This window comes from Hippoglossus stenolepis, chromosome 1, assembly GCF_022539355.2.
Source record: "Hippoglossus stenolepis isolate QCI-W04-F060 chromosome 1, HSTE1.2, whole genome shotgun sequence".
In the NCBI taxonomy this organism is placed as follows: domain Eukaryota; kingdom Metazoa; phylum Chordata; class Actinopteri; order Pleuronectiformes; family Pleuronectidae; genus Hippoglossus; species Hippoglossus stenolepis.
Genome location: NC_061483.1, coordinates 16,123,219 through 16,149,962, shown reverse-complemented (window position 1 = coordinate 16,149,962; position 26,744 = coordinate 16,123,219). Strand labels below are relative to the sequence as shown.

The 26,744-nt window shown below is 41.3% G+C and overlaps 2 protein-coding genes across 3 annotated transcripts; one reads left to right on the top strand and one right to left on the bottom strand.

Annotated features, from left to right (window-relative positions):
- Window positions 1–620: 620 nt before the first annotated feature.
- mthfsd (methenyltetrahydrofolate synthetase domain containing) lies at window positions 621–8,959 on the bottom strand. Of its 2 annotated transcripts, none has more exons than XM_035153786.1 (8): window positions 8,798–8,959; window positions 8,532–8,635; window positions 7,410–7,523; window positions 6,806–6,919; window positions 6,604–6,694; window positions 4,754–4,866; window positions 4,401–4,526; window positions 621–2,550 (listed from the first exon to the last, which is right to left on the bottom strand). In XM_035153786.1, exons 1-8 carry the CDS (start codon window positions 8,823–8,825, stop codon window positions 1,816–1,818), a joined length of 1,425 nt encoding a protein of 474 aa, XP_035009677.1. In that variant the 5' UTR covers window positions 8,826–8,959; the 3' UTR covers window positions 621–1,815. The 2 variants fall into 2 exon arrangements, with proteins under 2 accessions (XP_035009677.1, XP_035009668.1); XM_035153777.1 differs by lacking the exon at window positions 7,410–7,523 and adding an exon at window positions 7,238–7,351.
- A 1,341-nt stretch (window positions 8,960–10,300) lies between these two features.
- On the top strand, window positions 10,301–26,675 carry dbndd1 (dysbindin domain containing 1). Its single transcript, XM_035164975.2, has 4 exons — window positions 10,301–10,749; window positions 14,164–14,307; window positions 19,516–19,653; window positions 25,262–26,675. The coding sequence occupies exons 1-4, from the start codon at window positions 10,719–10,721 to the stop codon at window positions 25,414–25,416; spliced, it is 468 nt and encodes a 155-aa protein (XP_035020866.1). The 5' UTR covers window positions 10,301–10,718; the 3' UTR covers window positions 25,417–26,675.
- Window positions 26,676–26,744: the final 69 nt, after the last annotated feature.

Sequence of the window (26,744 nt, the reverse complement as noted above, 5' to 3'; positions counted from 1 at the left end):
CTGTGCAGACAGACATGCTGTGTGCTTGTGTGTCTCAACACAAACGAGACTTCAGAGAAAACAGAGGACACTTCTCTGGCACTGCAGACCGACACGAGAGTGGCAGTTTAACAGGTAATGCCTGTGCAAAAGAAAAACACGAGGGGTACAAGACACAGGCACCAAAGTCTGGATAGGTGGTTTGCATTCTGTGCATGGGATATTGTTGGTTTTTTTAAACTACTGTCTGAAAACAATCTGCTAATATGGATAGAGCTGCTCTCAAATCAAGGCAAAAGTTAAATGTCACATTTGCTGCATGATTTGGTAAAACAGCCTCAGGGCAGTTACAGCAATTCAAAGTTTAAAAGTAGAATTTTGATGATTTGTTCCAAACGATCATCCCTCTGTGTTTAATCAAAATTTCATTAGTGATCTCAGATGTTTAAGTTTAATATTTCACCTTAAATTACTGCCTCATCAGAAGGGTAATTGTGATATAGTCATGATAGTTTGAGGCTTTTGTTACAACTGGTCCGACACTGAAGGATTTTCGAAGTCTGAAAAAAATGCCATCAGTGATTCAACATCCATCCCATTCATTCTTTGCATAAAAAAAAAAGACACCAAGACTGAACAGGTACAGCCAAACTCTTTAGTGTAGAGTGTTACTGTGAAATGCGTTACAAACAGATACATGAAGATTGTAACAGTGCAGCCATGTATCTCTTCTCTCAAACTAATGGTAACTAACCAGAGAGAATGTCATGGAGACAGTTTTATCAATAACGGTACAAATCACTGTTCGAATGCACACACTGAAAAGAAACTTAGCAAGTCGAAAGCACAGAAAACAAAAATCAAGGAGCTTCGGCTCTTAACAATCCTCCAAATGTTTTATTCTTAAATAAAATAAAATAGCTTAAGATATTGATATAATATGCATAGACAATCATGTTTATTTTTAGATGCCTAAATTCTGACTAATGTGCAAATACAACTTAAAAAAAAAAAAAATCCGACTGCACCATTAAATTATGGCTAATTAAATGCATTATATTGCTATAATCAAATTAGGAGGTAGCCTGAAGTTTTGCAGGTGTTTTCCCATCCTCTACATTTGGTTGAAACTGCTTGTGATTTATGGCAACTTGTGTAAAATGCTGAAAAAAGTAGAATAGAGTGGTCATGGTCAATTCAAAATTTTTGTGGTCAAAACTGTGGTATATATATGGATATACTGTATAGTATTAGTAGACAAATTATTATTTTTACTGCCATGCCTCATGAGCCAGGCATTATCCGGGTTATATAAATTGAGTAAGTGGCCACAGGGTGGCGCTATCTGCAACAAAAACTGGCTGGCTCTTCTTTAAATGTATCGAGTTTCAGGAAAATAAGACAAACAGGTCTACAACATGACTTTGGAGGAGGAACTACTAATAGCTGGTTGTGGAAATAAAAGAGAGGAAGCCTTTTTCAAAGAATTACTGAAAAATAAGAAAAAAGAATCACCTTCAGGAAATGAGGGCTCTCGGGACACAGCCCAAGTGTGTGTCATTAAGACAAGGCACTCAGGTGAGTTGGTTAAGTATGAACAAAAAAAATATGTAGTGAAATACTTTGATGCTGCGATTCAGCAGGTATATGTTTACATATTGCTGTTGCACGATATATTCACATATTGTCACTTTCGCAGTCTGTGTTGAACGTTTTTTTTTTATAGAAACGAGGTCCTCTTGTAAATAAATCTAGAAAAATTAAAAACCCAGCTAAACTCTTGGTGGTGAAGGTGTTAAAGGTTGCACCATCCTTAATACTTCCTGTCCTGTGTTATTACTGCTCAGTCTCTTCAGCTGCATCACCCTGGCTATCTGTTGATGCCGCTTTCGGTTTCTCAGTCGCTGATGATCTTGGTCTCCTATTGGACTGTCCGGACCTCTTCCCCCCTCGTTGGCTCTTGGCCAGCTCAGCCTGCAGACTCTGACCATTCAGACTGAGACCCTGCAGAGCCTCCAGGGCCTGCTCTGCAATCTGGGGGTCGCTGTAATCAAGGAAGGCCCTGTGTTGAGCTCCCTGCCAGGTGAGCCTCAGCGGAGCGGCCTCCCTCTCTCTGAGGGCAGTTTTCAGCTCACTAACACGTATCCCTGCAGGGATCCCCCCCAGGTAAACTGTGGTCACACTCAGGGGGAGCTTACGCTGAGACCCGGCTTCGCCCTCCCTTTCCTCTTGGCCCTTCTCCTTCCATCCACTTCTCCCCTTTCCTCTCTCACCGCCTTCTCCCTCATCCTCTCTCCTGCCATCTCCTTTGCTGTCTTTCCTCACTCTAGGTGGACGTGGTCTGGCTTTCTGTTCTCCCTCTGCTCTATTCTCCTGTCTGGATTCCCCCTCATCATCCTGCTGAGTGTTCTGCCTTGGCCTCCTCCTGGTTTGTCTTTTGGGTGGACCAGCGTGAAGACCAGGCTCTGGAGCAGCAGGCACCTCCCCCAGCGTTACATCCTTTCCAAGCTGTTCCTCCAGAGCACGCAGTTCCTTCAGGATGGGAATCTTCTCCAGCTTTTCAGTGTCCAGCTGAAGACACAAAAATGGACATGCTCAGTGAGTCTGAAAGGGGAGGGGTCTCTCTCAGACACACTCACGGCAAACAAACAGCCCTGCTCAGAGCCACTGCTGCATACCTACGAATGACTCAAATTAGAAAAACAAAGGGGAAAGCTGACAAATTAATTACCATTATTCCATCCTGGTCCCAGCCCATGGTACATTAATAACTTTCTTTATAGCAGCAGGACATTACATTTCCCGAGCAGTTAAAAATAAAGACTGCTCTTGATTTGTTGGGTCTTAAAGTGTGTCGGCAGCCTTTGATGCTGACCAGTCCTGTAAAGGATATACGGGGCTATTGTTTTTACACTGGCCTGCTTGACCCGTCGTTCCCCTGCCCCTGCCGAGCCGAGCTGGCTGGGCAGAGGGCGGCTTTGATGATCAGACATGGCCTTCCTGCCTGTGAGGTCACTGGGTCCTGTTTACTTACATGCGTGTCTGAAGGAAACTAAGGTTACACACAAACTCTCCACATGACAAGAATAATACCCAACAATGTCCAATTAAAGACAAATTATCAGGTGGAAAAACACATTGTATCCCGCTGCCAGTGTCAGTAAATCAGAAGCGGATTAAGACGAGATCAAGATAAAGATTAAGTTTTAAGATGAAGTTTTAAAAATACACTCACAGCTGATATTTTTTGGGCCATTTTTCTCTGTTTCACTTTTGTGATTTATAGATGGTTATTTACTGCATAGGCACCATATACACTGTATATAATGTACTGAATATAAAAATAGTGTGAATTATAAGTATTAATAATATACTTGCTTAAAAAAGTGAACAGATTGAATGTAGAGGTCCTCTGCTGCAGTGTGGTATAATGTCCATTAGAGGGCAGTGTCTCCAAAGAGAGGCACTTGACATTTTTTATAGGAGCATCTCTGTATAAAGCTGCTCTCCCCGTTTACATCCGATTTCATGAAAGAGTCATAAAGATGAGTAGGCTGCTCCTTAATCAGATTAGAAGACACCTGAAACTGCTCCACAATATAAAACACTCGATAAACAAGTCTGTGCTGTCAGACAGGTTTTGTTTGCAGTGGGATAATTTTGTTTTAATTGTCGACCCAATATTGATACATTTCAACACCACATACATGATCATAGAGGGTTGAAATGACGTAAATGTACCTGAATGTTTACACAAACCACAAATAACATCAAATTTTAGTTTAATACAAATCAGAGGTTCTAAAATGTAGTAGAGCCTTTAAAAACTCTCACTGGCAGTGGGAACGCATGCACGACACCAGGACCCTGAAATTAGCCCTCAATCTTATCATTGCTTACACCTATGACTTAGCTATTTTTCATTTCTACAATTTGATGTGGCTTCTATACGTCTGCTTCTTTCCACCTGCTGTTAAGCATGTGTGCACTACAGTTCACATAATGGTTCAGATTAATAGTTTAACTATTAAATTATGTAGAAGATACTCTTATTTCGTATATTATTTATCATTGTAAAATATACCTCTGTTTGCATACTCATACACATCCAATACAACTGGTCCACATTTTAGGAACAGAACACTAAATGATTGAAACTATGATGGGTTACCTTTAACTTTGTAAAGTTAATGATTTTGTCTATTTTTCAATACACCTTTTCTCTATTTCTGTTTTTAGGCTTTTTAAGCCGTCATTGGATATATGACAAGAAATAAAGGGAGGAAGAGCAACCAGGGTTCAGGGTTCACAGGTCACCTCTTTGGTTACTATGGTGCCCATTTGAATCAACTAACTTGAATAACAATCTTGTACATTTACAGTAGCACATAACACAACAAAGAAAAGTGACTTAAATGTACCTTAGTCCAGATGATTCCCTGTGGCTTGGTTGACTGGCAATTTGTTTTGATAACTCTGGTGGGAGTGAGGATGTAGTCCACGGTCAGGTCATGACTTTCTATCAGCTCCTCTGGTATGTCCAACACCTAAAGCACAAATATACACATTAGCCCTGACACAATGGTTGATGTATTTTTGCCATTTACTTCTAAATATTACTTTACTCATGTCTGTGTGAATTGAAGACTTGTTTTCTTTTTGTACAATTTTTCAGCATTTTTAAGGCTATAGTGTTTGTCATGTTTTTCATTTGATAAAAACAAAAAACCAAGTTCAATAAAAACAACTTGTTTGTTTAGTAGGGTCCACTGACCTGGCAGTCATGAACTACAGTAACCACCACAGTTGACTCAGTCACAGCTCCCATTGAAGCCATCATGCCATACTCCAGATCAGCGTAGCCCTCTCCCTTTCCAATCCGAAAGCCTACAAGAGGAGCAGAGGTCATGGAAATGTGTTAAAATTAGTTCTTTGTATACAGAGTTCAGCAGTGCACACCTAAGATGGACCTGTGGTATGATTCAGACATTCTACCTTGCATATTTGCATTTGTCTATTCACATATTTTGTATAGATTGGTATCACTCAATGTATAGTAGCTTATACTTTTTACCTTCTGTTTTCCTAACTGTGTTGTGTAGTTACAGCAAAGTATTTTCTCTCGACCAGTGTCACAGATTCACTTCATGTGTATAAAGCTGAAAGTAGCAACATCTGCACTAAGTTCAAAATATAGTGCAAAGAAAAAGGAGTTTAATGTAAAAACTGCACTGAATTATACCACACTGACATGTAAAAGGCAGCTGTTGTAATGTTTTCAATTTATGAAAATAACTTCATTAAATGTAGTCTGATGGGAACATGGATGAACCCAGTGCAACAAGCCCTTTATGAGAACCATGTGGCGGCGTACACTTGGAGCTATTTGGAAATGTATGCATTATGGTAAACATGTCTGTTCCACTGGAGCACGGCACCAGTTATCTCCAGGCATTTTGATGAAGACCAAAATGCATTGTGAGTGATGAGACAATTAACGAAGAGTGGCAAAAACACAGAACTCACAAGGAGCAAAATGGACACACACACACACACACACACACACACACACGCGCCCCTTCAAAATCTCTGACAGGACGTCTCAGTGCTACAACCATCTCAACACAATATTTAACACGAGGACCTTTGTCACACAACTTTCAATCTGTCCCTTCAAATTGTCATTTTCCACAGTGTACTAAACAACCGTTGGAACATTTAACATCAAATTGACAAAGTTCTGGTTTATCAGAGTCTGTTTTTAATAACAGAGTGAATGTGCAGTCATATTCACTGCACCATGACAGTATATTACACATTAAACACGAAATAACACTGATGATTCTGCTTCTCACCGAGTTATACCACTATACGTAAACAGAAATAAATCTGTATGGTGAAAACACTAAAAGTAGTATTTATCGATCATACTTATAGGTATTTTATAGGTTACATTCACAAATACCTGGGTGTATACTCAGTTGACATTACTGATTTTAATAATTTTAGAATGTATTATTTTATTTGACTCTTGTCATATGTATCAGTTTCTCTTATATTTCTGCCCCAACGTTGTGCGATTTTCATATCGTTATAATTTTTTGCCTGAAATCTTAATATGCGTCTTGTGAAGCATTTTCTAATTGTCTTTTGAAAAGGGGTTACATACATTAAGTTTGTTATTATCATTATTAAGTGATCCATGCGTTATCTATACTGCTTATCCTGTAAGAACCATCAAGGGCGAGAGGCGGGGTACACCCAGGCCCGGACGCCAGCGTATCACAGACAATAGAGACAAACAAACATTCAACCTCATATTCAAATCTACAGTCAATTTAGAGTCTCCGCTTAACCTAACCCCAATGTGCATGTCCTTGGACTGTGGGAGGAAGCTAAAGTACCTGGAGAACCCTCCCCCGGAACAAAGGGAGAACACGCAAACTCCTGAGGAACTGGGATTCCAACCGAGGAACCTTCTTGCTGTGAGGTGACAGTGCTAACTCCTGCACAATGTGCCACTCCCATTTAAAGGTCAAATTGGTAACATGTTTAAGCTTGCAGTATTTCATAGAATTGGTACGTTGAGGTTGTGAAACCTTGGGGGAAATGCCGACCTGTTACCTTTTTCCGACACCGCCACCGAGCCAACCACCACCAGATCTACCTTCACCTTTGCATCAAGGCCAACAGGCACACTGAAGTCCCTCACACCCTGAAGGAGAAGGGCAGAACCGATTGAGCAAGATAAAAAAAGAAAATGGAAACAGGCTAAAAGTTTGGGGTTTATGAATCATAAAAAAATGTGTTCAAAATGAGTTCAAACCTGAGAGGAAGAGCATACACGTAGCTGTTCTTTGTTGGCCCCTTGAGGAGGAGTAATCTTGTTGAAAAGACCCGTACGGAGCCGAGGTGTTGGGACCAGTAAAGTCTTCTGAGCCTGCAGAGATTATCCAAAAATTATCCAACAGACATCTGCAGTAATTCAACACGATTGCAGATTGATAAAGGATTGGAAGAAATTCAGTGAGTGATGGTGAAAATAGCTTTTTTGTAGATTCTAATTCAGCAGATGCAAAGTATAGCTGTGCCTTGAATGTCAATCAGATGCTTTTCTATAACAAATAATAAATATCCAATTTAAACCCCTACATGTGGGTCGAATTGACATTGTTACAAAACAGATAAGAAAGCCTAAATCTGCTGTACAGCTTGAGGCTCTGTGGATCTGAGCTTTTTTCCAAGAATGCAGTGCTACCTGCAGCACTGCCAGCCGAGCCCCCTCCAGAGGTTTATCCGGATCCACCTTCACCTCAGGTGTGTTGGTGAACTCCTCCAGCTCAGACACCTTGGCACAGGCTGTGAAGGCCCCCTGGTTGGAAGGAGAGGAGGATGATATTCATATATACACACACAAACAGTTCACTTACTTCCAGTGTGACAAAGCGCGCCTGCTTCTGGGGTGTGTCTGGGTTTACTTTGACTGTCTGGCTGGACTTGAACTCCTGCAGGTCTGCAAGCCTGTCGCATGCTTGACTTGCACCCTGGCCATTAAGTGCACAGCAAAAGAGATGCATGGATGTAGAAATAGCAGGAAAATTAGTCTTTGAAAATTCAACACAATCAGTAAAATACCCTGGTGCCATTATTAGCTCTGCCAAGGTTATATTTTCATCTGCATTTGTCTCTAAATTAATAGGATTACGCAAAAAGTACTGGACGGATTACCACGAAATTCAGAAGGATGCAATATGACCCGAGACAGAACCCATTCAATTTTGACGTGGATCAGGATGCTGATTCAACAGTGTTACAACCGTTCATTTCTCAGGAAAATAATTCATGGATCTTGATGATTATGAGTCTGTGCTGTTTGAATCCAAACAAAAAAATCAGGACCCAGTGAATTTAAATGTGGTTTCATAAAGACACTGTTTGGTTTACGCTCCAGCCATTTCTAATTGTAAGACTATTGTGACATATTTACATCCATAAGCGTCATGTTAACCTAGATACTAACATGCTCATGTACTTTCCAAAATATAAACCAGGACGCTATATAAATAAATGCAGTATTATTGTTGTTAGCTTTATCATTAAAATGATCTTTATTATAAGTTAAGAGTTTATGATGACTGACAAACAGTTACTTTGTTTAAATTCTTGAAAATCTGATACAGCATTGGGCTGTTTGATAAACGCTTTCATATTCCACTTAATGCACTTGAATATTAAAATAAAAAAATAAAAAATTTTAAATAAAATACCACGATGTACTACTGTTCGCCAAGTCGAGTGGTCTAGTCCGTCTCATTCTAATGAACTCTGTGTTAAACGTCTGTCTCGCTATCGCGAGCTTGTGTTTGTAACGTGACTACTTGTGGTTTCCAGTTAACACGTGGTCTCCGTACAAACGGCACATGGAGTAATCCGCCTGCGCGCCTCCGGTCTGAATGAAGGACACGTCCACGGTGTGGACATTAACGTGACCGTGCATCCGCGTTAACTGTTTCGTGTCACGTGGCTCTCGGGAGAAAACGGGCTCAACATGCCTTGAAGTTGGGGATCCTGTTGTGAACAGGCCTCGGGAAGTTGGCCAGGTTCTTCTCCTCGATGTAGTCCCACACGCGCTGGCGGATGTCCCACTTCGACGCCCCTGAGCACAACACACAGCGGGTTTCACATTTTAAACACATTTCTGATCAACTGAAGCAGAAATCGGCGTCAACCGAGTTACAAACATTTACATCGGCTCCGCTGCGACATGTGTCGATTCACTTTCTAACGACAAAACAGACCACGTGACGATGAAACGTACCGGGGTTTATCGTGATAACAGGCTCCATCGTGTCGCTGGTGATTCAGATGATTCTCTATTCAGGTCTCCGCTTCACATCACACAGACAAACCTCACATGTGCGCTCGGTAACATGATACTGAGGGAACAGCTGCCTGTCAGTGTTTATCACTGCTACGGCGGCCCGGGAGGACCAGTCTTAACGAAACGCGAAGCAGAGGGCGGGTTTAGAGTTGGCAGGATTTTTACTTGTGAACTTTTATGTTTGATAACATAGCATGACATGACATAACACGATGACATCACATAACATAAAATACCGTAACATAACATAACATAACATAACACATATGACAATATCACAATATGTTAAATTTGGGACCAACTGATAATCGTTTCTTACTGGAAAATTGTTTAAACATCTATTTTTATTTTATGAAAAGAAGAATGACGTTGGAGTAGACAGTTTACTGTTAATCTAATCTGTTGATGATGGTGTAGTTTATGGTTTTTGGTGGTTTTCTGGCTTGACTCGACCTGTGAGGGTCACATTGCGCCTCTAGGGGGCGATCTCTTCTAGCAGATGGTGCTCAGCAGTTTGAAGATCAGTTTCCGGCTTTTCTGAAGGTTCAGATTTACATCAAGTATCTAAGATCAGTGGATTTATTATCCAGTGCTCTTCTTCTAAATTACACTTTAAAATCTGAACAATTGGCTCATTATCAGGTTTAACAACTTTCCTATAAATGTGTCCATATGGCACTGTCATGCACACACTCATGTATATTATTTTACTTCTATTTTAGCAATGACATTTAACCCCAATTTTGAAAATCTCAACTATATGCCTAATCCTAACCTAAATCTTAATCTAACCCTAAAACCAAGTCGTGTACCTCAAACTGCCTTTTGCCTGCAGGGAAAGGCCAAATGTCATCACTTCCCCAAAATGCCCTCAGTACAATAACCTACACAGGTTTTCACAGCCATCCTTGTTAGGATTTTGCACTGACTTCCAGTCATTTTGGACAGCCTGACCAACACCTTGTATCCTCACCTTAACCATGATCAATTGATTCCTAACTCTAACCTTAACCTAACCACAATTCACATCTTACAACTAACCTTAACCAGGACCTCAAAAATTAAGTTTTCCTTCATTAGGATCAGGCTTTTGTTCCCATGAGGTCCACCGGTCCTAACAAGGTGAGTGCTTATGCTGGAAAAGGTCCCAAAGAGGTAACAAAAACAAGTGTACATACACACAACTCTCTCTCTCTCTCTCTCTCTCTCTCTCTCTCTCTCACACACACACACACACACACACACATGATTGCCCCCTGCAGTAGTCCATAACCCTCCCTGACACCCCATTTCTCTCTCAGTCTGGGCAAACTGCCAGCTTCACCCTCCCTCTCCCTCTCTGCCTACCCCCCCCCCCCCCCCCTCACCCTCCCTCGCTCAGGGTCGCTCTCTGTGTATTCTGTACATACCAAGCCAAACCTCACAATGCTGTGCTCACTACACCAAGTGGCTCAGAAATTGTTTGCAGGGATGTGGCTGTTCGCAGACCTCAGTCCTCAGTGAGGTGGTGCAGCTTTTCTATCACACACACACACACGCACACACATCTCTGATGATGAGGAGCAGGTGAAGAAACCAACATCACCTGTTTGGGAAATATTGAACTACAGAGCACAATATAAAAGAAGAAGAAGAAGAAGAAGGAGGAGAAGGAGGAGGAGCAGTCTTTGGAAAGCTGGGGTCTCGCTGTGTCTACCCACCCCTGCTTTCCCCCCTCATATGCGCACACACACACACACACTCTCACACACACAGGCAGACACAGCCTCCCCTGCCTCTCTTTTCTTCCCTCCCTGTCTGTCTCCTGCACTCTCCGATGCTGGTGTGGTGAACAGCAGGACACTCTCTGCTAAGCTGCATGGAGGCACAGGGAGGGGCAGGGAGCCCAGGTAAGAGCCATTTTCTGTTCTTTCTTTCCCCTGTGTTACATTACACCATGCATGGTTGTTTCAGGGTGTATCTGCCTTGTGCATGACTTGTGCTGTCAATTGTATGTGTCTCTCTGTCATAATTTTTGCAATATGGGAAATATTTTGTGAACGGTTCCTGCACCAATAATACATCCAATCTGCAGGTATTTTTTATATCCACACACTGTAGATCAACCATACAAAAGCTGGATTGATAGAATACAACAGTGGACGTATATGGCTTTTGTGTGTGAAGGCTGTGCTGTGTGGTGACACTGTACAATGCCTCAGTGCTTCTATTGTTCTATAACAGCTAAACACTGAAAAGGCTTATAATTTAACTATGCAAAGTATAGTCAGCTATCTAAGTCATCTGACCTTCCCGTGCTTTGATGGATAATAACATTTGCCTTGATAAATAAAAAGATATGAATCTCATGATGTGCAAAGTGAGGTAAAGCAGTAATAGAGTTTATTTCCTCTGAGCCCACAGTGTGCATTCTACCACAGTTTATAAACCATATGGTTTCTCAGCCATGGCCTGAATGACCTGCCCATGACAAAGTGGAATAACATTTGCTCATTAGGATAAGATTCAATTAGAGGGGTCATCATTATTCTGATGTATTACAGAAAAGGGTCACTAGATGTGAGAGCAAGTGTTCGGACACAGCAGCTATTCTGGTACAGGATTAGCATGAATATTAATATTAATGCACCAAAAACATGACAAACTGTTGAAGGATGCAAGGTAGAGACATAAATCAACAAGCAGCACAATGACTTGGCGAAAAGGGTGTTGAGTTAGCACGATGGTTCTGTCTGAGCTACACAGTGAAATTGGTTTATTGAACCGAGACACTGACTTTGAATTAACTTTTGGCAAATGTACAGAACCTCATTTTCTCACATACCTCTCTCACCCCCCCTCTCTCTCCGTCTGTCCGTCTATGGCATAGCTGATTCACGGGCAGTCATGGCTGACAGCTCAGCACAGGGTCATAGCCTTGCGCCTGGAAAGGGCACATGTGCCATAGCTGACTGTCCTTTACTGGCACTGTCTTATATTCTCATGGTTTACTCAAGCTTCTTTACTGTCAGCTCAGCAGGTGGCAGCTGGATCAGGCCATCTGTGTAAACTTGTCCTTCTTTTCCATGCGGATAATACCGTGACTTACTGGAATGCCCTTTTTCTTCTCTCTGTGAGAGCCAGTATAAATACATAGGCATTCTTGAGGGATTTATTTTTATCATCCCAAGTTTTAATACAAGCACGTCTAGGAAGGCATGTACATCTGTTGTCACCAAAACAATGTGACATCCATCCATACATCTATACTGCTTCTCCTTTAAGTCAGCCATTGCCGGTCACCAATTGCAATGGGCGAAAGGTGGTGTACACCCTGGACAGGTCGCCTGTGTATCTCAGGGCCAACATACAGAGACAAACAGTCATATACACTTACATTCACACCTACTCATCAATCTAACCCCAATCTACATGTGTTTGAAATGTGGCCGGAGTATATAAAACTCACGTATAGGCTGAGAGAGAACATGCAAACTCCCAAAAATCTATTCGAAATTTGAACCAAGAACCTTCTTGCTTTGTGGCAACAGTGATAACCACTTCCCCATCATGCCATCCATGTGACTTCCTGTGAAAAGGCCTGTAACACTCCATTCTGCACTCCACTAATGAAGTGCCTAAATGGCCAGGAAGAGAAATCTGCGGGATCTATTCTCTACAGTTAGTGTTTGCTGAAGAAGGTGATGCCAATGTGAAACCAATGCGGAGCTGGCAGACAGTCTAAATATTGACAGAACATTTCATTATAACAACAGAGGTAATGCTCCTCGCCGGGCAAATCGATCAAACAAGCAATGAGCCTCTCCGGCTGAAATCAAAACCCATCGTTAATTAGGCCTGGCCTTGGATTTAACACACTTCAAGGAGAAATTCAAAAGTTTGGGAACATATTGCAAGTAGAAATTGTACCAGCCATCTGGTGAGGCTCCTCAGGAAACCATGCTGTACTCCCACACTGCTTTTATCCAATCTGCATGCTTTCATAAAAAAAGCCTCACTGCTGACATCTTAACAAATGTTGTCTCTTTCCTTTATTTTTTAAATGTCACTGTTAGAATTGTACACGTTTGTCCGCCATCATTTTATGTAGCCTAGTTGGAAAATTCTAGCTATTTACTAATTTTGAGGATTCATGCCTCTGTGCTCACTTCAGCTGCGTCAAACAGTTGAACATTAAACCTTGATCAGGTTTAAACAATTCAGAATTTGTGCACACTCTTGCATTTGGAGAGATGCTATTTAAAGTGCGTTTCTATTTTCAGACAGCCTGTGTTCAACAGCCTGTGTGGACACGGTTTTCTATTTTGCATGAATGTTTGAGATGTTTTTCAGTTGGCTTGAGCGAAGAGCACAGTCAGGCTCTTAGAAAACATTTTCCTCATAGAAATAACAGTAACCGGGATGACTGTTGAAAAAGATGTCTGCCAACAGTCATGTAAACCAGCGTGAGTGTGAAGACTGATATAGATTTCATGACTGTTCTAAAGAAAGTATTTTAAAAAGGAGAATCCTATCTTGAAATTCCATCCAATTTCTATACCTTATTCTTCAAGTGATGCAGGGGTTAGCCGGAGCCAATTCCAAGATTGGGCCAGTGTATCCCAGGGCTGACATGTAGAGACAAACAACCATTCGCACTCACACCAAGACCATATAGAATCTCCAGTTAACCTATTCCCAGTCTGCACGTCTTTGGACTCTGGGCGGAAGCCGGAGTACCTGGAGAAAACCAACGCAGAAAGATAAACGGCTTTTCTAGTCTTGACGACCACTCAAAGTGCTTTACAGTACAGGTTATTCACCCATTCACACACATTCATACAGTGCATCTATGTGCAGCACTTTTTCTATGAGGGGCCATTTGGGGCTCAGTATCTTGCCCAAGGTCACTTTGGCATGCAGATGTGAAGGACTAGGATCAGACTGCCGACCTTCTTAGAGGACGACCGGTCTACCCCCTCAGCCGCCCCCATAGAGGCGCCATTCAAACTGAGGGTGCTCACCCCTGCTCCACTGTGGAAAGTATAGGATTACTGTAAGGTTTTGATTTGGTTATTGAGTGGGAAAACACACAGGGAGGATAATCACAGATCACGATGGACAGACATTGGTTTCTTTCCATACCTCAGCTCTTTCCTCATTACTCCAATGTCTGTTTCTGCAGATATTTGATGCCTTCAATTATTCGGGGTCATATCTAGACCTCAGATCTGCAGTAGAGTAAATAAGCTAATGTAATCTTCTATGGAAAACCCATTAGCACGACCTTTGACTCCCCTCCCTCTCTTTTTCGGTGCTAATAGAGCCCAATAAAGACATCCAGAAGCTGCTGAAGCCCTCCAGCTCAGCCGACCTATCCAAGGACTTGTTCCAGCACGCAGCAGGGGAGGAGGAGGGCAGCCTGTCGGGGCACACTGCGAGCCTGCTGCACATCACTGAGAAGAGACGTGAGTACCAGGAAAATAGGAGCGGAGAGAGAGTTATTAACAGTGTTGAATATTCATTAGTGGTAAAGAGGTGGGCTAATTATTGTTGGAAAATGCCACAAGCAAGGTAATCAATAGCGAGAGTCTACTTCAACAAAGAAGGAGATGAGGAAGGTCGACGGACAATATCCTCTCTCTGTAAACACTCTCCATAATGGATCAATCTAACTCATAATGAATCTCATAGCTTAGGCCTGTGGGGCATTAATGCATTAACAACAGTTGACATCCTCAAGGTAGATCTTCAGTGATCTTGAAACCAGCTGAACGATCACTGCCTACTTTAGGTATTCTGGTCCCACAGTCTCAGAGGCTGCTGCAGCTTAGCCTTGGTTGAAAGGCCTCATTGTGCATCAGTCCCACACAGAGGCTTCCCTGTACGTGCCAGACTCGGAGCCCAGGGCATAGAAACACGGATACTGGGGCTACATGGGTGACAAGGCCGCCTTTATCTGCTCCACTGACCCAACACTTTTTTTCAGAGACAACTCATCCACAGGCTAATGTGACCCACTATACAGCCATGCTACCTGGCAGGTCAGCTAATAGCATGTGGCAAGAGATGTAGAGGGAGAGAAAGACAGGCCAAGACCAACAGAATGAGAAACCATTGGTGGTTAAAATATTTACACAAAGCTGGTAAATCCTGTCCCAAAGAGGCATGATTTCAACAAAATGACCGGCCCTCTTCCTCATTCTGTGTCATCGAAAGATCAGAAGGGATCAATTCCAACATTTACCCTCCTTTCACATTTTGGAGATTATGGAGATTATTACCTCCACCAAAGAGGTTCTGTTTTCACCCATTTGCTTGTTTGTTGGGTTTTTTGGAAGCAAGATTATGCAAAAACGAGCAGATAGACTACCACGAAACTTGGTGGAAGGATGTGGCATGAGTCAAGGAAGTTTTTAAAAATGTTTTATTTGTATTTTTTTAATAATTTATGGCGACTGCTGTGGAACAGTCTATATTAGAAGAAAATCTCTCTCTCTCTCTCTCTCTCTCTCTCTCTCTCTCTCTCAACTTAAGAGAAAGAGAGATTTTCTATTATTAGGATTATTAATAATAATCCTAATAATACTAATGGGATGGCCGCACACAGTGAATCTGGTTCAGTTCCAAGTGTCTTCCAGTTAATGAGGGAGTTTTTTCCCTCAGTCACCAAAGTGCTGCTCATTGTGGGAACTGGTGGGTTTATCTACATTTTTAAGGTCTCATCCTTAATATGTAAAGAGCCTTGAGATAAAGCATGTCATGATTTAGTGCTGTACAAATAAAATAAAATTGAAATGAAAAGGTAGAACAGAAATATTGGATTCAAATAACATGGTGCAGCTGTTGTAACTCAAAACTGAAACAGCTCATGCAGCTCTCTCTCCAGTGTAACCGTGCTTTATTGGTTTACCAATATTTTTCACCTTATTTGCCGTCACCAGGTAAAAGGCATCATGATGATGATGTACTCCACAAGAGTTGTGTGACATTTTGATAGATTTGCATTGAAGCCTTGCATTATTTATCTGTAAGGTGTTGATTAATAAACAGAGCAACAGAAAATAACTGGAGCCGGTTAATATGTTTATGTTAAATGATGAAAAAAACATGTAATAGAGAAATTAATGTACATTTTGACAAAAGTGTGTCTAATATTTTTCTCTCTGTAGCTGAGCCTTGTCTCAGTCGTCTTCATTCCAACAAGGTCCAGACGACATCATTATGATGAAGCTCTTCAGGCTGCTTGTTGACCTCAGGGCCCTGACGAGTGGGAAGGGGATTACACACTAGTCATTACACACTGACATGCAAGCACCTCCTCTCTGCTCCCTTATTCCTTTTCTCCCAAACGTGAACTCCTCCTTCCCGCCCTCCCTCCCGATCCTTTGTTCCGGCAGTTAATCCATCTGTACTTTTCTGAGCGAAGAGAGAGGAAAGAATGGGACTGAAAATGGAAGCACATCAAATCGAGAGCACACAAACAATTGTTTTTTATTCATGTGATATTCTAAATCAAAGGACCTTTATTTCACTCACATTAAAGTGAGTGGGATTAAGGACATGCTTAAAAAGTGAAGCGGTATCAAGCAGGAATACAGGAACCAGGCTGTATGTTTGCTTTAAGAAGTTTACATCATTCATCTGCCTCAGACACAAAGTCTTCTGTTTTTTGTCTCAGCGTGAATTCTCCATTGCCAGTCGTCCCAGCTGACATCTCAGTCCTCCCCCGACTGGCTTTTCAGATGGAGGCAGTTGTTTCTGCCTGGGAGAGAAAACGCACTGATCAATTATTCAAGGAGAGGGTGTGGGAGAAGGAAGAAGGGAGATGGGGGGTGAGGCGGTAGGAACAAGTGCAGTAGAGTGGGAATAATCATATAACCAGTTCAAAATAAGAACAAAATGTAGGGAACCTATGTAGGGACCCTCTTACACCACTCCACCTCCCACCATCTTTTTCTCCTCCTTTCTCTTCATCTCCTCCTCCACATTTCCCTGCCTCCCTGTTTCACTGCCTCCACTTCCTTCACTCTTCATGAAAAAGGGGTCTGTGCTTGCAGCCGGAGTGGAAGGTAAAACAATATTCACAAAGTCAATAAAAGAACAGATTGTAAATGATGCTTGTCACCACATTGCATTTTGCAGTGTTTCTGCATTGAATATAAACAACCACTTTCAGGTATCAGACAGAAAAGCTTGGAATATAAAATAGTGCAGACTGATGAGTACTGCTCCTGACAGCTTATGTTGTTACCCTACCTTATCTTACCTTACCTTACCTTACCTTACCTTACCTTACCTTACCTTACCTTACCTTAACTTACCCTTTCTTATCTTATCTTACCTTATCTTACCTTACCTTAGCATTTCTTATGTTATCTTACCTTATGTCATCTTATCTATCTTACCTTATGTCATCTTATCTTATCTTATCCTTACCTTACCTTACCTTACCTTACCTTACCTTACCTTATCTTACCTTACCTTACCTTAACCTTACCTTATCTTTCTTATCCTACTTACCTTAGCTTACTTTACCTTACCTTACCTTACCTTACCTTACCTTACTACCTTACCTACCTTACCTAACACTCTCCACCTTAACTTACCCTTTCTTATCTTATCTTACCTTATCTTACCTTACCTTATGTCATCTTATCTTATCTTACCTTACCTTATTTTATCTTATCTTATCTTACCTTACCTTAGCCTTTCTTATGTTATCTTACCTTATGTCATCTTATCTTATCTTACCTTATGTCATCTTATCTTATCTTACCTTACCTTACCTTACCTTACCTTACCTTACCTTATTTTATCTTATCTTATCTTATCTTACCTTACCTTAGCCTTTCTTATCTTATCTTACTTTATGTCATCTTAGCTTACTTTACCTTACCTTACCTTACCTTACCTTACCTTACCGTACCTTACCGAACCTTACCTTAACTTACCCTTTCTTATCTTATCTTACCTTATCTTACCTTACCTTATGTCATCTTATCTTATCTTACCTTACCTTATTTTATCTTATCTTATCTTACCTTACCTTAGCCTTTCTTATCTTATCTTACTTTATGTCATCTTAGCTTACCTTACCTTACCTTACCTTACCTTACCTTACCTTACCGTACATACCATACCGTACCATACCATACTATATCTTACCTTACCTTACACTGAACGTTTTTTATAACGCCAATGTTAATGAAACTGAAATAAACACCCCTTATCCCAATCTGCTCTAAATGTAAGTAGTTCTTCTCTGACCCATATCACATCCTTTCACCAGGTTTTGTGATAATCTGTCCAGTATTTGTTGCATAATCTTGTTTACAAACAAACAAACCAACCAAAAAACAAACACACGGATGAAAACATAACCTCCTTGGCAGAGGTAAATGGAATTGTCCATATAATTTCCTGTGCAGTGTTTCTATGCTGTCCACACACTCTCTGGCGTGATTAAGCAGATTAAGTGGGTCTCTGTGTTTTTTCATCTCTAGTTAAAGAGCCCTGATGCTCATTGCTCAATTCTTATTTGTATTCTCTCACAGTCCCTGCTTCCTTAAAATTGTATCCCACTCGTCTCCTGGCATTTGTGGTGATGAGTGTTTTCACTCATATTTCAAACACGACACCGTGACCTACCAACGCTTCAGCATGATGATCAGCCCTTCTCAAATCAATAGGCGGTCTATCAGGAGGGTGATGCAGGGAATCAAATGTGGGAGCAGAGTGGGCTCTGCTTCTTTTGGCCTGAGGCATCGCCTGAAAACAACACCCGACAAAAACAGCTTTCAACCTGTCACATAACCCATCACGCATTCAGAGTTGATGTTGCATGGCAGCCCAGCATCCACTGATACATTAGGAAATACAAACACATCCATCTCCCTAAGTGAAGAGTCCAAACATTTTTCTCACTATAATGGAGGATCAGTTCAGCTCTGTTACACACAGTTTGCTCCTAACTTAGGGGATGCAGATACAAGCAGATATTCTTGGACCCCTGCATGGCTTTATTTTAGGTTTTACAGAATCTTTGAATACATTATACTTTACATTTGTATCAAAATGTCAGCGTTGGTGGCAGCCTGATTGGAATGCACGGGCTGGCACGTTGATGCACCTCGTACGTGATGCTGAGACTGATGAATGCAGCAGCAGAGAGGCCTGCCCGCTAAAGAGTCAGAGGCGTGTGCAGAAATGAACAAGTGCAACACACCCAGGAGAAAATGGAGCTCACAGTGCATTTAAGAAGTGGCTATTTTCAGTTGAACCGAGTCCAACACGTGTTTCAAGCAAGTACAGCGGCAGATTGAAGAAAACTACTCAGACCAAAATATTCCTGAAGAGGTCAACACTCAGCTTTACAAGAGACGTGCAGATTAAAAGTGGATCAAAGAGTGAAAATGATCTTTGTTGGAATTGATTTTACAATAGAATCGTAAGAGAAAGCTGTTGATATAATTATGAGCATGTCGATATTCAAGAGCAACATTACAACGATGGATTCATGAACTCAGTGTCCATAACAGAGAAGCAATTTATCCCCCACCACAAAGAAATATAATCTGAAGCTCAGTCAGCAAAAACTAGTTAATGATTTTAATCTCTCAACTTCCCTCCAGAATAAAAGCATGGTGTTTTCTCTCTCTCTCTCTGCCTCATAGAACCACTGAGTAGTGTATCTTCATTAGAGGTGCACTTTGACCTCCTGGACCTGACTGAGCTGACTGACATGTCTGACCAGGAACTGGCTGAAGTGTTTGCTGACTCTGATGAGGAAAACCACAACGAGTTCCCAACAGGTAGGACCTGCTAAAACTTTAAATACATATATGTCTAACTCTTCAACTGGGATTGACCCTGACCCTCAAAAGATAAGGGGTGTAGAGAATGATTAATAATAAATACATGGTTGGATGAATGGATAGATTTAAACCTAAATCAGTGTAACAATTAGAAAAACACTGCTAACATGTTAATAGACTTATCATCTAAACTGCACATTTTGAAGCTTTAAGACACAAAGATGTAAACACTGTGTTTGTACATATTGTAAGCAACAGACTGATGCATTAACACAGAAATTGTATTGCTAGTGTGCAGACAGCTCTGCTAATCTGTGGCCTTCGCACAGATTTTTATTTGCCCAACAAAAATATTAAAGAAAACTGCCTTTGCTCACATCATGGCTTTGCAGTTTTCTGAAAGGTAATATTTCACAAATGAAATTTCAGATTTTCGTTAGGAGTAAAACACAAAACAATATAGAGTATGGGCATGTTTAAGGTCAATGATCTATAAGAGCAGGAGGATCTGAAAAATTAAATAAGCACATGTTGTGTTGAGCTGGGATCACACTACACATAGTCATCAAATTCACTATATGGGCGTCATGCACATGTTTGCATTGTAATGAGACAGTTCACTCTGCATGTGTGTCACAGCAGAAGGTATAAAGGTTAAAGCTAACATGTCTCTCTACATGATTTGCAAAAATTAAGACAAAATCGTTCCCATGTTTTATTAATGATCGGAGCCTCATCCTGCCTCATCCTGCATGCGGACAGTGAACTCTCTCCCCCACAATCCCTGCTGCCTCTCAGCATGCACATAGGATGTCAGGGCAACTCAAGATCTAAAGGTCCTCTGACACAGTTTAGACAACGTCGTTTATATATTGTATATAATATATAAAATATACAGCTAGAGCTGTGACCAACTGTTTGTACTGTTTACTTTGAGAACACATAATGGTCTTTCTCCTGGTGATAAAAAACCTTAGGTTGGATGCTGACCTATTTGCAGAGATCGCAACTTGTTTGAATTCACCGAAATACAAGAAACAGATTTGATCAGGTCAAATAGACGTACCTCTCACTCAAAAAATCCTTTATTATAAAGGGTTTTCCTCATATTCGATCTACATTAGATTTCTTATTGTAAAACCTCCTCTTTCTTCAACATCCTCCTCTCCCTACCTCCTCCTATCTGTTTTCGTTTTAATACTAATGTTCCACATAACAGCACAGCTTGTTAGGTGTGAGTTATGATCCCAGTGGACCATCTGCACTGCATGCTGCTGTCTCCATCTCCACAGCCAATAATGTAAATTAAAGATGGTTGCAGCATTTAGTGCAGGGGCGTAGCTTATGTGCAAGAAAGGATTTGTTTTTTCATAAAACCTTAGTTTTAAGAGTGGACAAGTAAAATGTCAGGCAGTATTTCAATTTTTTTATGTACAAAAAATGCTGCTGCTAGTACAATTATAACTGTGGTGTCAGACATATAAGATATAGATAGATAGATAGATAGATAGATAGATAGATAGATAGATAGATAGATAGATAGATAGATAGATAGATAGATGGTTGGTTGGTTGGTTGGTTGGTTGGTTGGTTGGTTGGGCAGTTAGTTGGGGGTTGATTGGTTGGTTGGGTGGTTGGTTGATTGGTGGTTGGTTGGTTGGTGGGTGGTTGGTTGGTTGGTTGGTTGGTTGGTTGGTTGGTTGGTAATTTACATTAATCCAAACACCAATTTGATTCAAGCATTCTCAGATTTGATGCATATTCGTAAATCTTCTGCCTTCTGATTCACTCAACAATCACATCACACCAAAACTCTATCTCAGAGAATTTGATCTATTTTTGATTATGTTTTTCTCAAATAACAGGTTAGTGGATAATAATAACACTTTATAACATACAGTTTTCACCACACTGAGTTCATGTTCCCACAGTCGGCAAGTTTAACAGTTGTAGCGCCTTTCTACAGCTGTGAAAACGCACTACAGATGCAGAACTCTCAGCAGCCAACAGGCTTCAGGTCCAAGGCCTCACAACTGCTGCTCTGCTCTCTGCTAATCAGCATGAAGTCCTGCTGTCATCATATGGACAGCTGTATTCACTGTTATGTGACATGATTGAATTCACACTGTCTTATATCTGAGGAAGAATTCTGTAACGATAAAATTGCTCAGAATGACACATTGTATTTATCAGTTTTGTTAACTATCACAATGAGCAGTGTGTGTATGTGTTTGTGAGAGAGTGCATGCATGTGTGTGAGAGAGAGAGAGAGAAAGAGAGAGAGAGAGAGAGGACTTATCCAAGCAGACTCTGCACAAATCTCAGCTGTGTACCAGCTGTTCTGTTTCATCCGTATTCTCTAAAACCTCCTTCATTATTAAACCTTGTAATTTCATGCAGGGCAAGTTTTCTTGTCTTGAACAAACCTGCTATAACTATAATCCTGAAATACTGTGAACTGAATTGTGACAAAGGCAGTTTCAGAAGAGATAATTGGTTTATTTGCTCATAAGGTCACCAGTCTTCTTAGAGTCGGGGTGAAAGAGTATTTACTTTATCTAATTTGTGTCAAGGTTTGTACTGTCAATGTGGGTCAGGTAATATATAGCTGAGCTGTGTGAGCATTGGGCTCTGTGGGAAACTGCTGAGTGTGTGGAGGGCAAGGTACGAGTTGAAGGAGAGGTTAAAGGAAGTAGAGAGAAGAAGAGGAGAGGAACATGAGACGGGTAAGTGAGTTCATACTAAATGTAGGTCCCTAAATAATTTACTTTTCCCTGCAGAAACAAAGTCCTTCAAAAGCCATTTACACACTTTTCATAATTTGCATAACTACACTTCATTGCATTATTAATAGATACATGTGTCTTGTTTGTTTATGTTGACTCAGTTTTCCATTTTCCTGCTCGATCACTTCCCATGTTCCTCCCCTTCACTTTCAACCATTGGCAGCTTAAAAAGTAAATGTACATTTGATCATTTCAGGGATTTTTCAAGCAAAACGAGTGAGCGTGATCAATTGTGCTTCACAGCTGGACTCCAGAATACTGTGACCATACAATCAATGATTCATCAAGCGTCTCGTTCTAGAGCAGCTCCAGAGGCACTGAACAAAAGGCTGAATTTGTCCAGTTGCTTTGCTCTTTGTTTTTAGGCTCAAATGAGTTTGATGAACCATAAAGTTACATCAACAAACTACCAGGCATGGCTTTCACCTCCTATTCTTTGCTGTTGGAGCAGTAACAGATGACATGGCAAACTATGACCTATTGTGTTTCTGTTGTGTGGATGTTTTCACGGTCAAGTGCTTTAGAGAGGGTGTTTGTTTTAAGGCTTTGAATGAGGATGTCTTTCATAGACGAAAATATGGGGAAAAAATGAATTTGGGGACAAGAATAGGAAAAACTAAATCTGATTAATGACCACAGCATTTGTGTATCACTCTCATTAATAATATGATGTCATTACCCACACCAAGGGGGTTATGTTTTTATTGCTATTTGTTATCATACCAAAAAAACTTGAATATTATCACTACAACTGCACTATTGATGTCAAAGAAGGAATATCCAATCCCAAAAATCTGCAGTGACGTCGCCGCTTTGAATGTATAACTGAAGCATGCTGGGAAGTTTTAGTCCATAGAGAGGCTGTCTCTCTGTCTCATATGTGACTTATCCTTTAGGGAACAATGTATTTTATAGTCCCTCTGTAAAAGCTCCTTTGAATGTGAAAGGTCAGACTCCAGCTCAACTTGCTGCCTTTGGGGCCGCAGCAGGATTTTAATGAGATTCCATATCAGTGTCTTAGAAAGATATACAGTATGCCCCAGTTCAGCAAGACTGGTTGGGTTGTGCTAGGATGAGCATGCACCCAAAATAATGGGCTGAAAGAGATTGTTTGTGCACAAAGATGAACATATAGTGTTGTGCAGCATGTTTGGTCCGTGCCTTCACAGCGTCTAGTGTTTCTGAAACGATAAGTTATGCAGCAACACGCTGACTGAAGAATCTGGATGGCTGCTCGCCAGCGGCACAGACGGAACACAGCAGAGCACCAAATAGCTCAGGGTCTTCAGTGTATGTGACAGAGAGAGAGAGCGACAGACACAAAGAAGAGACAGAAAACACAGAAAATCTATTTATACTGTGGAAAGGTTTGTTCTTAATTTGATTCTTAGATGTGCTAACACTCTGTTTGTGTCTCAATATAATTTTTTACTGAATTCCTGTTCGTCAGTCTTTTTATTTAGATGTCAGGGTACAAACAGGCCAACAGCAGTCTGGACACAACTCACAATGAAGGGAGAGAAGAATTATATTATATTACATTATAGAGACATCAATATAAATACATTGAAGATATGAATCCTTATAATAATATTGAGGTGACCAGTCACCATCAGCAGGTGTTTGTGACACAGAATGCTGCAGACTGCTTTGTGCTGCTGAGGAGGTTGTTGTTGTCCTCCTCATTAAAACCCAGCGGAGAGGCCATCAATCTTCTAAGATCAATATGTCTTTTCCCTCTTCCCCTTCCTCTTCCTCTCTCCAGCGTGTGCGAGGATGTGGACGTGGCTTCGGGGAGATGTATGAGCCACGTACTGAGTATAACATTCACTTAGGAGAGCCAAGATTCAAGTGATGTGGGCAGTGAAAGGTGGAGTGAGGTGTCCATTCTTTATCAGTCAGTCATTCTTCCCTCTGCTGCCTTGTCCTAGTCTCGCTTGGTTGGACACCACCACCAAGTGGTGTGAAGTGGCACTAGCAACAAAACTAGAAAGATGTTTCTTTGTATGGTGAAAACACAACAAAATACTCTAATTATATAAAACGGCGACACTGTTGTGAGTCACTGCAGTGATATTACGTGTGGTATATATTTATATACAGTTTTTTCCATCCATCCATCCAATCATCATCTATACTGCCTATCCATTGAGGGTTGCAGGGGGTCTGGAGCCATTCCCAGTTGATATTGGGCGTGAGGCGGAGTACGTGGAGAAAACCCACGCAGACTTGGAGAAAGAAAACAGAAAACTAGTGCTGGGGGATATGGCCAGAAGTTGAATTAAGATTTTTGTTGTGGTTTTAAACTCTTCTTTATGAGCAGAGAATGACAAAACCTTTCCAAACAGAAAACTTAAGGTGATCTATTATTAAGGTGTTATACCTCCTCATTGTGCTATATATCCATATATATTGAACCTTTGTTATTTTGCTATTGATTAAAATTTTATTGTGACAATTATTGTTATTTACCAGCCCTAATAAAAACTGTATCTTTTTCCCGTTTTAGCCGATCATTGTCACTTTCACAGTTTTTGAGATGCACATAATCAATGTGATATCGGCCATTTTGAATGAACAACAGGAAGTAAAATGATGCTATGGTCTTCCAGGGCCTCAGGGGCATGTCCGAGCTCTGGAGATAGTTGCTTTTAGCTTTGATGGAGCTATGTTGGCAGTAAACATAAAGACAGTTGTATTTTTGAAGCTCAAGCAGTGGGAAACACGACAGGTGTCCTTGTTTCCATGTTAGATAAAATCACTGCGTCTGCATTTACTGTACGTCTAGTGACCAGTTACTGTGTGTGTTTGGTTCCCAGGTTCCCAACAGCCAGTGCTGCCCAGAGGTGGGTACATGCGCTCCCCCTCATGGACGCGCTGCAGCAAAGTCGAGCCCCCACGAGAGAGAAAACACCACAGCGACTCTGACACCGTGGAGCCCTTGATGAAGCTGGAGCGGCCCAAGCAGCCATGACGAGGACATCTGTGGTGAACCAGCCGGACCGCAGAGAGAGAAAAGCCCGAGCCAGAAAGACGCAGCCAGAGGGGGAACACAAAGTGGACCGAGAGGCCCCCCCATCTGCCACCGTGCACTCACATAATGTTTCATGGTGCTGAATAGACGAGTTCAGGTTGAACTCTGGACACTGTGCTCTGCACTTTAACTAAAGATGTTGAGCTGTGCAATACACACTCCCCTCTCTCCCTCTCCTCTCTCTCTCTCACACACAAACACACACGGTCATGGTGTTGTTCATGCAATGGGGTTATCGATGCACTCTGGGCTGCCAGAAGATTTTTCAGTTATTGTTTTTGAATGATATAACAGGGTATGAGGTCAGCAGAGTAATCTCCATCCTCACAGCCTCTCAGGGTGGGAAACAGTGGCTGGAGAGTTGAGATTGGCTCTAACAGTAGCGCCCCCGGCCCAGAGAGGCCAGATCTTCCATGTGACGTTCAGACGCTGGGGTTCACGTTGAAACACCAGGACATGAGCTAAAAAACATATCAATAAAGCTGTTAAATTTCACGCTGAGGCCGTTACTTCATGTGCTGCTTGACAATGTGACAGGGTTTTCTGTTGCCTGTAAATAAGGCGACTTATACAGTGGGTTTTAGTGAGGCAAAATTCTATCCATCAGACCTTCTCCATATCAATAAAGATTTTGTGTTGTTATTTTAAATGGATCAATATAAACATTGCACTTTTCTCACTGAATCATATTTACAGTGCTCTCCAGAATTATTGGCATTAGGTGCAGATAACTAAAAAGATAAACAGACCAAGCAGCAGCTCAGACTTTTGTTAAGATCAAATTCTTTCTATTTTCCTGTTCATTTTAGAAAATGATGGCTGCCAAAGTCACAGCTGCCTAACTCAAGTTGCCAATCCAAAAATCGTCTGGTATTCAAATTCCATTGTTCCTATGAGCTGTCAGGAACGAAGGTATCACATTTGCACGAATGCCAAACAATACAAAGTGCCAACAATTTTGTCATCTTTTCTCAGCTGAATCTGACTTCATGCAATAATTCTGATCTTTCTGAGCAAAGGGAAACAGCTGATTCCTTGATTTATTTATCTCACGTGGAGCTTGTCTAAACCAGCCGTGCCAATAATTCTGAACGCTCTGACACAGCGGATCAATGGCGACACAGGGATGGTGCTGACACAGCACAGTGGAGATGTGAGACTACAGGGATGATAGAAGAATAAATACAAGTCTTGAAAAAGCCTGTGTCTGTGTGACTGATCAAGCTAAATCACTGTGGAGGACACACACGCTGCATCGTTAAGTGATG